This window comes from Lipotes vexillifer, unplaced genomic scaffold, assembly GCF_000442215.2.
Source record: "Lipotes vexillifer unplaced genomic scaffold, Lipotes_vexillifer_v1.1 scaffold71, whole genome shotgun sequence".
In the NCBI taxonomy this organism is placed as follows: domain Eukaryota; kingdom Metazoa; phylum Chordata; class Mammalia; order Artiodactyla; family Lipotidae; genus Lipotes; species Lipotes vexillifer.
The window spans coordinates 3,807,807-3,822,862 of record NW_006793703.1 but is presented as its reverse complement, the minus strand read 5'-3'; the positions used below and the strand labels follow the sequence as shown (position 1 = coordinate 3,822,862).

The following is a 15,056-nucleotide window of genomic DNA, read 5'->3' as shown; positions in this document are numbered from 1 at the left end:
GGAATGCCAACAGAGAGAAGGGAGTGTTGTGGACAACCAGAGAGTTATGAACGAAAACCCAAACTGGCCCCAAGTGTGGACCTGCCTGAAGGTGTACAAGATGAAAGTAGTTAAAACTGGCAGCAGTGGAGTAGGGGGCACATTTCTGAGCTTTGATTCCTGAACCTGTGATCTGTAGTGGGGTGTACTGGATGGAAGTCCCGAAATCCAGGGACAGTCTCAGGGTGGGGCAGGGACTTTCAGATCTGGAGGTGACAGTGAGCAAGGATCCGCTTCCCCCGTAACTCAGGCACTAAACCTACCAGGGCATCCTGTATGGAATTTCTCTCTCCATTCTTTCACTGTTTCAGCTTCCTCAACCCCCTTCATCCTTTTCTGTAAACGTCAATATCCTTCAGCTTCTCCCCAGCCTTCTCGCTCCATCCTTCACTCCTGTTCTCTTTGGTAGGAATGCTTTGAGGTGGAGGAGGAACAATTCCCTGAGCCTCTGCATTTCCCCCTTCTGCCAATGGCAGGTTATATTTTCTAATGTAAATGAGATTATGCGGGCCAGACTAGCACAAAATCTAATTTAACCATAAGGTGGTGGACCTATATGTTTGCAATGGGAGATGTAGCTATAGTGTAAATTAAACTGACTTTTAGAGGCTACTAATGATAAAAGAATGGTGTGTTATGTTCTTTTTCTTACAAACTTCTAAACAAACAGCTTACAAGTTTGAAAAATTAAAAAAGAGACTGGATCTCAAGCCAGTAATATTTTGCAGCTTACCATCAACTCTGAGGAGAGTCAGGAGTGGGGAAGCTTTTGAAATTTTTGGCTGAAATGAGATTTGAAGCTTAACTGTGGATTTCAATGACCTCTTCTTATCTTTTCTGGGGCATTATCTGTCCACTATTGCCAGAGGTAATTGTGATTTGAGTTTTTACAAGATGACATTTCCTGGCAAGTACTCTGCTTATCATCTCTTATGTGATAAAACATCTATGTGAGGAAAATTCTTATATCAAATTGGGGGAGGTGACTTGATATAAATATAAGTCCAATAAATTCAGCCATGTCTTTTGGGACCCAGAAGAACAAAGAAACTCTCAAAGAGGGAATCAAAGCATTATCTCATTCTAAAGATTTGAGGAAAACAACATATGAATTAGAAGTAAAAGCAGCCAACTCAGTCGTTCTACATTTAATATATGGTGATGATGCTTCTCAACTGTGGTTGCTCAGGAAAGTTTGTCCTTGGGGGTCTGTGGACTTATTCACACTCACCCTTTCTTCCCCAGCTCCAACTTGCAAGTGACTACAGATTCATGGGAAGGCCAACAGCTCAAACTGAGTATAAAGGCCAAAACCAGTTCAAATCCAAATGTGCAGTGCATGCCAAAATAGGTTATTTCTGAAGCATTAATGAAATGAAATAGAGAGAACACATCTAGATAAAAGGGACTCTAGGAATGTGCTCTGACCTGCATCCTGGAAGAACAAAAGGGGTGAATCGTCTTCGGTCATTCATTTATTGTCAACATCCAAGTCTGAACTAGAGCAGGTCCTGCAGGTCCTGCATTACTGGGTTCAAAAAATTAGTTCCCGGGCTTCCCTGGTGGCGCAGTGGTTGAGAGTCCGCCTGACGATGCAGGGCACACGGGTTCGTGCCCCAGTCTGGGAGGATCCCACATGCCTCGGAGCGGCTGGGCCCGTGAGCCATGGCCGCTGAGCCTGCGTGTCCGGAGCCTGTGCTCCGCAACGGGAGAGGCCACAACAGTGAGAGGCCCGCGTACCGCAAAAAAAAAAAAAAAGAAAAGAAAAAAGAAAAAAAAAAATTAGTTCCCTTTCTTGATGATACACCAAGTGAGTCATCCAGGCAGCATGTGGCTGTTTTCCTTCACCATTTAATAGAATCTTGCTCATGTGTCTGGATCATTATTCATATTAGATTACAAGCTCAGATGTTTGTTGTCCTACAAAGCCCTGCTTCTGTCTGTAAGGCAGGACTCCTTGGTAATTACAGGAGGGCAGCCCTTTTCATCGCCATGCTTATTTTGGCAGAGAGAAAGATGGCTATAGTATTTTAAATACTTCCTGTCTCCCTTCCATTTAGCCCCAACTCACCTGGTGGCATTTCCTCTAAAATAATAACACAGAGAGGGTTAGTCTCTCTCTCCTTCTGCTCTTATTGGTAAATTTCAGACTTGCTTAAAACAGTTATAGTTTTTTCACTGGATTTATGAATTATTCATCCTCAAGATAATGGTTATGTGGTCCAAGAGAGGAAAGTCTTTTCAACTTGAAATAGAACATAAGGAGAAAGTAGCCATATTAAAAAAAAATTCTTAAAGTAAATCTATAATAATTATAGCAGAAACTCACTCCCATAATCAGAATGAAGTATATAAATGAGTTCTTAATAAAGCATATAATCATATAGTCTAGGCAAAAGGTAATCAGTTTTTTTTAATTTCTTATATTTCTAAGTACAAAGGAGTTTCACTGACACGTGACATATATGTTTATATTTGGAATGACTTGATACTGGCCAAGATGTAACTCTATCTCTGGTAAACTTTACTTCTGGCATCAGCTTACTCTGCACTTCTGAATGGCCATGATAATTCATATGAGTCTGGGGCCTAAAGCAGAAAAGTAAAAACCAGTTTGGAACTAATTGAAAACAGATGTAGCCTATAAAGGTGGGGGGCATTGCTAACATTTGTTGTATATCAAATACAGTGTTCAACAACCCTTTTACATACAGTATCTCAGTACCATGGATATTATCTGGCCATTTACAATTTAGTATATCTATATAGTGGATAATATCTCAGTATATTATTATCTGGTTAAGACTAATGATTGTGGCTAATTAGATATTTAGGCAGTTGTCCTAATGGAATTTCCTTGTCTTCTGTTTAATGACTCAGTAGAAGTGTCAGAAACATTTGTGTTTGAATCTCACTTGCAACCTTGACAAAGTAATTTTCCTGATGACCAAATCTCTCATCTCTCAAACGAGAATATAACTGCAGCCTCGTAGGGTGCTGAGGGTTAAATGTAACGTTGTGTGTGAAAGCCCCGCTGCACAGTCTGGCAACATTACCAAGCTTTCCCAAAATGGTAGCTATGATTGTTGGAGCTGCTATTCCAAAAGACACTGTTGTGACATTGCCCTTCAATCTGCAAGTCCACAAGCCAGGCTCAGAGCAGCTGCCCTTTTTTTATATATATATCCTCTCACCAAACTGCACACACCATCGCCACCCTCTAACTCTCTTTCTCACTTTCAGAAATAGAATTGAAAACACTAGTATATATTAAAGATTACAGAAAGAAAATATGAGTAATCATTTGATTTACTTTTATTGTGTCAGCTAGTACAAGAGACTGCTACGATGGCAAGGTATTTACACCTGTGAAACCCATATTTAGTGATCTGGTCAGATATCTGCAAACTCCCTCTCTTGAGTCCTTATACGTTTTCTTAAGTGCATCATCTGCTATCCATCATGGAATATTTAAAAATAAACTTTATTTTGGAATAATTTTAGATTTGCAAAAAAGTTGCAAGGATACTACTAGGAGCTCCTACATACCTCTTACCCAGTTTTTCTCATTGTTAAACATTTTATAGTACATTTGCCACAGAAACTGATGTTGCTTCGTTACTGTTAACTAATCCCAGTCTCCTCTGGTCTCTGACAGTTTGTCAGTCTTTCCTCCACCCCCCACCCCCATGACCTTGATTGTCTTGAGGAATACAGGCCAGTGACCTGTACAATATCCCCTATTATGGCTTCATCTGTTGTTTTACTCATAATTAGACTGGAGTCGTAGGTTCTTAGAAAGAATACTGCAGAGGCAAAGTACCCTTCCCATCCCGTCATATCAGGGGTTACCTGATTCCCACATGACATGCTTGTGATGGTAAAACCTGATCTCTTGGTTAAGGTTGTATTTGCCCGGTTTCTCCACTGTAAAATTCCTTTCCTTTTACTTGCCCTGTGCTATTCTTTGTAAGTGAGTCACCACGTTTCACTCATCTTCAGAATGGGGGGATGTGGATCGTTGGATTTTTGTTTTGTTTTGTTTTCAGTTCTTATGTATGACTCAATTGCCTTTGACAAACATGCCAAAATGGTGGAGCCATTCGCTCATGGCTGAATCCATGCTTCCAAAAACTGTACATTTGTATCAGTTATATGTTGGATATCACCCTAGATGCTAGGCATTGAAAGATGAAACCAGGACATGTAACATTACAGTGTCATTTATTCAATACACATTTATTGAGTGCTTACTCTGAGCAAACAGCGGTGGAAAAAGAAAAGCATAAATAATCCCTGAAAAAGCTCATCAAATGAGCTTTTTCTCATTTGATGAGGATTATGATAGAACTAAGGAAACACTATGTATCTATTTTCTTAGTAAACATTTAAATAAGGAAAGGAAGGGATGGAATATATAAGTAAGCATGACAAAAGCCGATCTAACCGCTAATTAGTTGAATGACCTTGGGCAATGCATTTACCCTCTTCAGGCTTCCTGTTGCCTTATCTGCTAAATGCAGTGGTTAAACTCTATGTTTCCTCAGGGTGTACTATACGGTAATAAACGTTTAGCCCTGTAGAAATGACACAGGACTTAAACTTTTTCCTCCTGACGTGTTTACTTAGGAAAGTTTTTAAAGCTCCAGCATCATTCATTGTAATGATTGCAAGCATCAGAACGTGTCAAGTGCGTCTTGCTTCATGAGTTTGCTAAAAACACTGATTTTTTTCCCCCTATCGATTGCTTCATCTAAAATTGAATCTTTCCCCGTCCTTTAACAAGTTGACGACAGGGCCGTTCAGTAGAGATTAGGCCTCCATTTGGTGGAGGTAGGCGTCCCATTTGAAATCTGTCTGAGGAGTTAAATGATGTCAGTCTGTCCTCTGAAGGGCACTGTCCATTGCTTTGCAAGTGTTTATGTTTATTTCTATTTTCCTGAGTTGACATTTACTCAGAGTTTTGTGTTTAGTTTCCTCTACTGTTCTCCCCTATCTTTTGTCTGTATCTTGTATTTATCCTTAATAAAAACGTAATGCTGATAAATAAAAATAATTGTAGTTAATGCATATTGTACTATTACTGTGAGCTAGCAAATGTCTTAATATTTCTACACATATCATATAATTTAATTCTCCCAACATCTCTGTGTACTGGGTAGCATGGTTATCCCCATTTTGTATAGAGAGCAACTGAGGCCCAAGAAACTTAAGGAAAATTCTAAGGACCTGACATTCTGAATACTTATTTAATCACTATGCTCCCTATTTCTTCCAAGTAGTAGTTATTTTCTTTTATAAAATATTTTTAATAGCATACTTGTTTTTAAATCTTTCACAATACTATTTCAAATGCTTTTTTGTATTTAAACAGACTTTACCTTAATTTACCAGACTCTGGTTTGTTGGACAATTTTCTGTTTTGAGATCTTTCTCTACCCCCCAAATAAATCATCTCTTCATAAATCCATGTATTTATTGACTGCTTACCATATTTCTAGTACTATTTCAGTTGACGGGGATACTGAAAAGTGCCTGCCCTCATACAGCTTATACTCCACTTGGAGAAATAGACAAGTGAATAAGTGATATAGCAGTAAGTGCTATAATGGGAAATAACGCAAGAGTGACAAAGGATCCTATTTTTGATAAGGTGATCAGGGAGAGACTTTCTAAAAAGGTAACATTTAAGCAGAGACCTAAAAGTAAAGGTTGAGTATGCACCTGGATTTCTGAGGGAAGAGTGTCCCTAGGCAGAGAGAGTGGCTAGTGCTAAGGCCCTGTGGTGCAAACATCCTTGGACTATTTAATGCACAGCAGGGAAGTTCATGTGGCTGGAACCTGCTTAGTTGGGTGGAGAAGTGTCTGAAGTCATTTTGAAGTTGTAGGAAAGGGCTGGCACGTGGAGGGGGCTTGTAGACCATGGAGAGGCTTTGAGTTTTATTCAGAATGTAATGAGAAGTTCCAGGAATTATTTGAGAAGGAGTATAACATGTCTGCATTTATTCTGAATTATTCTGGCTGCTGAGTGGAGAATTGACTGCTGGGTTGTGAAAGTAAAAATCAGCGCACCAGATACAAGGCTGACATGATATTCCAAGTGAGATGTGTGCTGGAAGTTGAGGGAGTTTAAGTAGCAGGGTTGGGGAGAAACAGTTGGACTTTGGATCTATTTTGGAGGTGATGCTGGTAGGATCAGAGGATGCATTAGCTGCACTGTGTAGGAGGAGAGGGTGATTCAAGGATGCCTCTGAAGTTTTGGGTTCGGCAACTTGGTGCGTAGAGTTGGGGCAGATGTAGGGGACCCAAGGGTGACCAAGAAGCACAGAGTGAGCTAGGAAAAAACAAGAAACAGGAGAGCTTGCTGCTTAGAAGCCAAGAGAAGAAGAATATTTTATAAGAGAATAGTGACAACTGGGTCAAATGCTCTGTGAGGGTGGAGGGAGATGCACGCTAAGAACTGGTCATTGGATTTGGGTAGAGGGTGGTTATTAGTAACCTCACAAGACGCTGTAGAGGGAAGAAGGTGAATAGAGTAGGTTCATGTGCAAATGGGACCAAAGGAAGTGATTCCACGTAGACTGCCCTTCTGAGATGTTTAACTTGAAAGAAGAGAAATGGAATGGGGGCTGGATGTGGAATCAAGGGGGGTTTGTTGATGATTTTTTTTTAATCTGTAAGCTAGTTCAGCTGTGTAGGCTCGTGTGTGCACCGATGGGACAGTCCACTAGAAAGGGAGAACTTGATTCAGGAGAGAGAGGGCCAGCTGCAGGAGGAATGCCTTTGGATAGGTGGAGATGGGGTCCAGTGCACAGTGGAGGGGTGGGGACAGTCGCCCAGAGTACGGGGAGGGAAGGCAGAGGAGTGGGTACACAGGCAGGTAGGTTGGGGGATTTGGTACCAGGGAGAAGCAGAAGTTCTATTCTGATTACTTTTATTTTCTCAGTGACACAAGGAGCAAGCGTTACTAGCTAACAGTAGGGAAGGGAAGTGTATCCGTGTTCAGGGAAAAAGAAAAGGGAAAGTTTGAAATAGCCATTTGAAGAGTGAGACGGTGAGTGGCCTGGGAGGAATTGCTGAGCAGCACGTTAGATCTGGAACCTTGAGCTCCTTGATTTTTTCGTAAGCATGGAGACCCCGACCTGTCAGTTCCTGGGGGTCTTCTTGGCTTATACACGAGTGCATTCCTTGTCTTGCTAACTTCCAAGACTCAGATACCAGGGGAATATTAGGCTGAAGGACAATGATCTTACTTTTAATATAATCCCCTTCATTATCTAATTCTGTTTATGATCCAAAGCCTTGCTTTGTGTACAAGAAAATAAGAAGTGATTCCAGAGCTGTGCTTTATTAGATGCTAATGATGTTAGTTAGGTCTCAGACAAGGAAATAGCCTAAAGTGTTCATACTGTTATTTTATTCTTCTTTCCTTGTTAAAACTTAGCCTTGGGTAATGAGAACCATCAATTGCAGGTATATTCTTAAGTCTTGCCCAAAAGAACATTTTTCCTTTTTGTTGGTTTATCCTGTGTACAAAACACACACACACACACACACACACACACACACACAAAATAATGACTAATTCTCACTGCTTATATACCAACCTAGTCTGGTTTGTTGTTACCTTCCCAGTTTGCCAGCTCTGGGATATGAACTCAAATGGTTGTTACGTTTCTTTTTGAAGACTTTCTTCTAAGAACTTTGCATAGATTTGATACTTTTTCTTCCTTTATGTTAATGTGTGTTTGGTGTGGCATTAGCCACTGCCGAGTCATGACATCATGTTTAATAACAAATAATAACACTTAGTGTCTGCCTAGTGCCTCATAGTTTACAGAGGGCTGTCGCGTACACTGGCCGCAGGCATCAGCAGAGGGACACTTACAAAGGTGGCTTTACACAGGCTCACGTAGCTGCGACAGGATTTTAGTAAGAATTTACATCTCCTCTCTCCTAATCCAGTACACTTTCTAACCACAACCCTCCTGCTTTGTAAGGACATAGCTGTGCACTTACAGAAATGTGGGTTTTTTTTAACATCTTTATTGTATTATACTTGCTTTACAATGGTGTATTAGTTTCTGCTGTAAAACAAAGTGAATCAGCTATACGTATACATATATCCCCATATCCCCTCCCTCTTGTGTCTCCCCCCCACCCTCCCTATCCCACCCATCCAGGTGGTCACAAAGCACCGAGCTGATCTCCCTGTGCTATGCGGCTGCTTCCCACTAGCTATTTTACATTTGGTAGTGTATATATGTCCATGCTACAGAAATGTGTTTTACAAAAGAATTTGGGGGCTTCCTTGGTGGCGCAATGGTTGAGAGTCCGCCTGCCGATGCAGGGGACACGGGTTCATGCCCCGGTCCGGGAAGATCCCACATGCCGCGGAGCGGCTGGGCCCGTGAGCCGTGGCCGCTGAGCCTGCACATCCGGAGCCTGTGCTCCGCAACGGGAGAGGCCACAGCAGTGAGAGGCCCGCGTACCACAAAAAAAAAAAAAAAAAAAAAAGAATTTGGGGTCGTAGTTCTTGTTCTTGTTTGTGTTCCCTGGGAAACCCACTCTGAGACTTTTGAGCTTTATGTGTTAGGAGGTTTACTGGAGATTCTCCAGGAGGGAACGGTATGTGTTAGGAGGTTTACTGGAGATTCTCCAGGAGGGAACGGTGGAAGTGGAGAGCGAGGAGTAGCAGTGGGCAGAGGGACAAACTGAGCTGTGACGTGACTGCAGCAGAGCACTCCCACAGGGACATTTGGATCTGGGATCGCCATTTAGAATTGTCCCAACTGAGGCAAGGGTTATTGGAGATGGTTCAGGCTGTCCCCTGGGAGGAAGCGAACCGTGAGTGAGGTTGCGTCCTTCTTAGAGAGGGGCTCAGCTGTGAGCTGTCAGCAGAGCCTGCACTTTCAGCAGCTGAGGGAATGAGGGCCTCCATCCCATCGTGGATCTGCGGGGGGCACATCTGTTCTGAAAGCACCATCTTGTCTGAGTAACTCGGCACCTGATTTTTGAACTAAAAGGCCAGGATGTAACCACCCACACACCCAAATCTTTGAGTCCATTCATTCCCTTCTTCATGTAACAACTATTTATTGAACACTTATTATGTACCAAGCACTGTTCTAGGTACTAGGAATTAGGCTCATGTATCACTAACCTCCAAGTTTCTCTCTTTGCATCTTTTGGCCTGACCTCCCTGCTATTCAAATTCAGGGAATTGGAATATAAGCTAATTACTTTCTTTAGGTGCCTCAGAATGAGCTAAGGAAAATGGAAACCTAAAATGTTAATACTGACATTTTCTTAAAGGTTCTGTTTGCCCTGAACTACTATCAAGCCAAATATTCTCCTTTTGGAATTTGAGTAATTAAAATTGGAAATCTAAATGCAAGGTAATATAAATTTCAGGCTATTTCTAGCCGAACATTGTAGTCAGAGATAACACCAGATTTTGATCCTCAACAAGATGGATACTTATTCTATATGTTGATCCAACTTTTTGGTAAAGATACTGAACTGAACAGAACGAAGGACAGAAATATGTGCTGGTCTGAAAATAACCTCTTTGCAGAATGATTTAGAACCACAATTTTATTTGCTAGTTATGTGAATAAAAGCTTCAGTCCTTTCATAGTTCATACTGGTGGAAAGCACTCTTTCTTAATACTTACTGGGCTTCCCGAATCACTGATCCACTGCCCCTCTTCTGGAGTCACTGATAAACAGAATTAAAGCATTCCCTGGGTTATCAGGTGCTAGAATTGTGTTTTCTTTAGACTTCCCTAGTTCACTTCTCTACACGGCCGTTGTCTATATATAATTTGTTTACTCTTTTTGCTTTCACGAAGAGACTTGGGCCCCTATAACAGATTTTAGGACATCTTCTGTTATGATTCTTCACATGTATCCAATCAGCTCAAATTCAGAGCTGCATGACTGAATGTTTCTCCAATATCTGTCGGTGACCTTGCCCATTACCGTCATGTGCAGTTGACAGTAAGATGTTAAAATTGTGAAAGAGACTTGAACCAGTGTCTCTAAACATCTTTTTTTTTTTCGCGGTACGCGAGCCTCTCACCGCTGTGGCCCCTCCCATTGCGGAGCACAGGCTCCGGATGCGCAGGCTCAGCGGCCACGGCTCACGGGCCCAGCCGCTCCGCGGCATGTGGGATCCTCCCGGACCGGGGCACGAACCCGTGTCCCCTGCATCGGCAGGCAGACTCACAACCACTGCGCAACCAGGGAAGCCCTCTAAACATCATTTTGATTATAGTATTTAACTAAATTTTGGGTCTGGTTATGAATCTTTTTGCTTTTGGACACAGTATTTCACCTTGATTTTCACATGTAGTTGGCTGGCCAACCCATGTAGCCAAGATTTCCATGTCACTGTTAAGTGCTTGTTATCTCCCTCCCAAATACTAGAGCACTGGCAGTAAATTATCAGTGGTGGCTCTTCCCTGTATCTCGGAATTTTGCGAGTATTACCTTCCTAATGAACGTACCTGGACAAAAATTATATTGTTTTCTAATGCCCATTGTCAGGTGCCTTCTAGAACCTTACAGTTAATTGCTTCTACCGCATTTAACACTGGGAGTGCACTCCAAGGAATTTCATAAATCATTTTGTTGTTCTAGAATTCCATTGTATGTGACATTAGGAATCCTCATTGTAATGGAGTTCCCTTCATCAAAAATAGGACTTTACATCATTGTTAGTAAACCTTCAGATTTAACTTGGAAGATGATGACATTTTCTAGAACTGTTTGACCTGGACCTTTGGTTTCTGTTATTTACTAGAAGATAGTATTGGACCTTTTGCCTTTACTTTCTTCTATTATTATTGGTAGTGCATGAACCAAATGTATCCAAAGTAGGAAAAAAGAAAACTCATGCAATGTTAAGCATATTAGCTGTGATCGGGTTGCACTCTCCCTCTGACTCCTTTCATCTTTGCTCAGACACGGCTTCAACATGTTTTTTCTGGATTTTTCTCTTTCTCATTTATGCTTTTCCATCCATCATGTGCTAGATGCTGATGATTGGAAAGATAAGAAGAAAAGGATCGATTACTCTTAGTTCCTGAGATGATGTGGTCTGGGCCTTGGGGGGATGTCCAGGGAGTTACAGTCTCCCCTTCCCCCCCCTTCCTCCACCTGCTCTTCATTCTCCAGGCTTGAGAATGTTCTCTCCCCAATTCTGCCTGTAACAATATTCTAACTCTGAAATCCCTTTCAGATATTTTAGGTGTTATCAATTGCCTCTGAGGCATTTGTAAGTGCTTCTTATCAACCATCTTTCCAAGGGCCACTTACTTTTATATCATTTCCATCACCTATCCCTTCCCACCCCCCCCTCTCTCCTGCCTTTTTGGTTTTCCTTCCCTCTCTCCAGCTCACCAGGCCACCGTCTACTGTGGTGTCAGGCAAGTGTGTGAGAAGGTTGTAACTGCCGTGGCCACTCTGAACAGCTGTGAACCACCCTGGTTCCTCTTCCCTCTCACCATCCAGTTCATTATGGAGCTGATTCGTAACATCTCCCACGTGTGTCTCTCCCTTCTCTGTACTGTCTTCCTCTATTCCAGACTCCAGCATTGCTTATCTCATTTACTTCTGTAGCTTCCCAACTCACCTTCCTGCCGCTCACCTTGTCTTCCACTAATTTGCCTTCCACATCTCTGCCAATGATTTTTCTAACATGTTGTCAAAGAAAAGTCACATGGACAAGTTAAACAGGCAAGGAAGACTTTATTCAAGACTATTGCAGTAGGGGTCAAGACGGTGGCAATGGGGAAGAGAAAGTGAACTCTGCTGTGACAAAAGGCGGGAGACTTTTTAATCACTGGGGTGAGCGAATGGAAAAGTGCTAGAGGACCTCAGCCGTTTGATTAGGCTGTCTGTGTTTGCAAATTGTCACTTATTAGCTACCTATAGAGACTAGGAACTGGAGCAGTATCTTCCGTGAACCATTACATGTCAAAGGGATGGGTTCCGGGTCTTTGGGAAAGATGTCCAGGGTTGAAGAACGAGCAGAAGGCTGGGAGAAGGTTTACCTCTCAAAGGGGCAGAGAAAGAATTTATAATTGAGAGTCTTCTAAAGTAAGTACTCTATGAAAAGGGAGGTCAGGGGCCTATAGTCAGGAAGAAACCCGTCTAAAGTTTAGTTGAGGTAGGGGCAACATTAAGCCCCCTAGGTCAATGTAAATCTTGAAACCACTTTCTGCTGCAAACCTTTTAGCATCTGCCAATCTTTTTGAGAATAAAGCCCCAACTCCTTAGCATAAAAAAAAAAAAAAAAAAAAAAAAAAAAGAAACCCACAAGCCTCTGGCCTTGGCCTCACCCCCTTTTACTCTTCACCTAAATATCTTTCTCAATCCTGAACATTTGCTTCTTATCATGCCTTGGTTTCTTAGTCTAAAGATGATCTAAGGCTTAGAGAATTCCCTTTGTCTAGAAAAACTCTTGTGTCTCGTGTCAAATGTTGTTGTTTTCTTCACTTGGGAAATAACTCCTTATGAAAGCGGATCCTGCTCTGGGGAATGTGTAGCTCTCCTGAGTCCTAAACACACTTGGTTTGTGACTATCAGCCTTCCTCGTACAATGTGTATAATCAGTAGGATGTTTTTATGTCACTTCCCTTTTCACGCTCCCCTGTGACACCTTGAGGGCAGGTACTGTGTCTTCCTTAGTATTATATGCCCAACTCCTGGCACTGGAATTGTCCCTGGCACGAGAAAATCCTTAAAATTTGTTTGCTGTGTAATTAAGTGAATGACTTGCTGACCTGAAAAGTATTTTGGCACAATCCCTTGTATATACAATGCACATTTGCCAAATTAAATGAAAATACATACCACAAGTTGTTATTCAAGATTATTATTAAGTATGTAAGAGGATTAAAAAGAAACATGACTTGTATGTCCCTTGGGTTGCCATCAGAATAAATAGCAGAATTTGACGTGTAGTTTGAAACCCATATTTGTAGAGAACCGGCTAGTTTCTGGAAAGCACATCTTCAAAATATTATCCTCAAATCAAATGCAATGAAAACTACATAGTTACTTTTATCTTATGCGTGACATTTTAAATTAACCATGGAGAGGACTCAGTTCAGCTCAAGTCATGAAGTTCAAACTCTAGGATCATTTTTAATCACAGGCACCAGGGGTGGTGAGACCTTTGACAGATCCAGGCATGGCATGGCGAGATAGAAAGTTCTTAGGGTGTTATGTTTCCTTTTGAATGCTAATATGCCCATTAATTTTTCCTCTTGGTTCCAGGTGAACAGTGGGCAGGTAATAATGACAGGTTGTCACACGATAAACCTGTGTTACACAGGGGGAGAATTAGATTGAAATATTGCCAACTCATTCTGTTTAATTATCGTCAGCCATCAAGTTAGAATTTTAGTGCCCTGATAACCCTGACACATTTGGAACTAACGAGGTAAAATGGGAAGACTCCACTTGTCCCCTGCCATCCTCCCTTAGGGCTTTCCTTCCTTCCTCCGGTCCACCCCTCTGCTCCTTGATGTTTCCTTCCAGCCCCTTATTTCATCATCCTGTTGACTTTCTGAATAGTGGTTACACTATGGCTAAGAAAGCAAGTTTATTTTTCTGTATGTCAGCATTCTCTGGTATCAGCAAAATATCTGTCTAAGGGAAACTCGGAACAGTTTCTTTTTTCCCCCTTTTCTCCTGCTTTTTTTTTTTTTTTTTTTCCTAATAGACATTATTTTTTAGAGAAGTTTTAGATTTACAGAAAAATTAAGTGAAAGTACAGAGTTCCATATATCCCCTGTTATCCCCCCAGCCTCCAGCACACAGTTTCTCCTATTGTTGACATCTTGCATTAGTGTGATACATTGTTACAACTGATGCACCAACATTAATATATTCTTATTAAGTAAAATCCGTACTTTACGTTAGGATTCATTCTTGTGTTCTACAGTTTTATGGGTTTTCACTGAGGTATTATATGTAGCCACCATGACAGTATCATACAGAATAGCTTCACTTCCCTAAGTACCCCTTGTGCTTCACCCATTCATCAGTCCTTCCCCCCAAACCCCTGGCAACCACTGATCTGTTTACTATCTCCATAGTTTTGCCTTTTCCAGAATTCCATATAGTTGGAATCATGCAACATGTGGCCTTTTGAAACTGGCTTATTTCTTTACAATATACATTTAAGTTTCCTTCATTTCGTGGATTGAAAACTCATTTCTCTTTGTTGCTGAATAATATTCTACAGTGCGATAACCAGTTTGTTTATCCTTTCACCTATTAAAGGACATCTTGGTTGCTTTGAAGTTTCGGCAATTATAAATAAAGATGCTATGAACATTCGTGGGCAAATTTTTGTGGGGACATAATTTTCAACTCATTTCAGTAAATACCAAGTAGTGCAATTGCTGGATCACATGGTAAGGGTTTTGTATAGTTTTGTAAGAAACTGCTAAGCTCTCTTCCAAAGGGGCTCTACCATTTTGCATTCCCACCAGCAACGAATGAGAGTTCCTGTTGCTCCATGTTCTCACCAGCGTTTGGCATTGTCTGTTTTTTTCAATTTTAGCTATCCTAGTAGATATGTAATAGTATCACATTGTTGGTTTAATTTGTAATTCCCTAATGACATATGACATTGAGCACAGTTTTCATACAGTTATTTGCCATCTATACATCTTCTTAGGTAAGATGTCAGTTTAGATCTTCTGCCCACTTTTTAACTGACTCTCTTATTGTTGAGTTTTAAGAGTTCTTTGCATATTTCGAATACGGGTCTTTTATCAGATATGTGTTTTGCCAAGATTTTTTTCCCAGTCTGTTTTTTCTTTTCATTTTCTTAACAGTGTCTTTCACAGAGCAGAAGTTTTCATTTTAATTGAGTCCAGCTCATCAACTTTTTATTTCATGGATCATGCTTTTGATGTTGTACTTAAAATGTCATTGCCAAACCCAAGCTTACCTGGCTTTTCTCCTGTGTTATTTTCTAGGGAACAGTTTCTTTT

At 41.1% G+C, this 15,056-nt stretch overlaps 1 protein-coding gene across 1 annotated transcript in view; it reads left to right on the top strand.

The window, feature by feature from the left end:
• DGKI (diacylglycerol kinase iota) overlaps positions 1–15,056 on the top strand; it is a 467,563-nt gene that overhangs the window by 344,657 nt on the left and 107,850 nt on the right. The window contains 1 exon segment of the mRNA XM_007466658.1: positions 11,441–11,575. Coding sequence (XP_007466720.1) covers positions 11,441–11,575 — 135 coding nt within the window.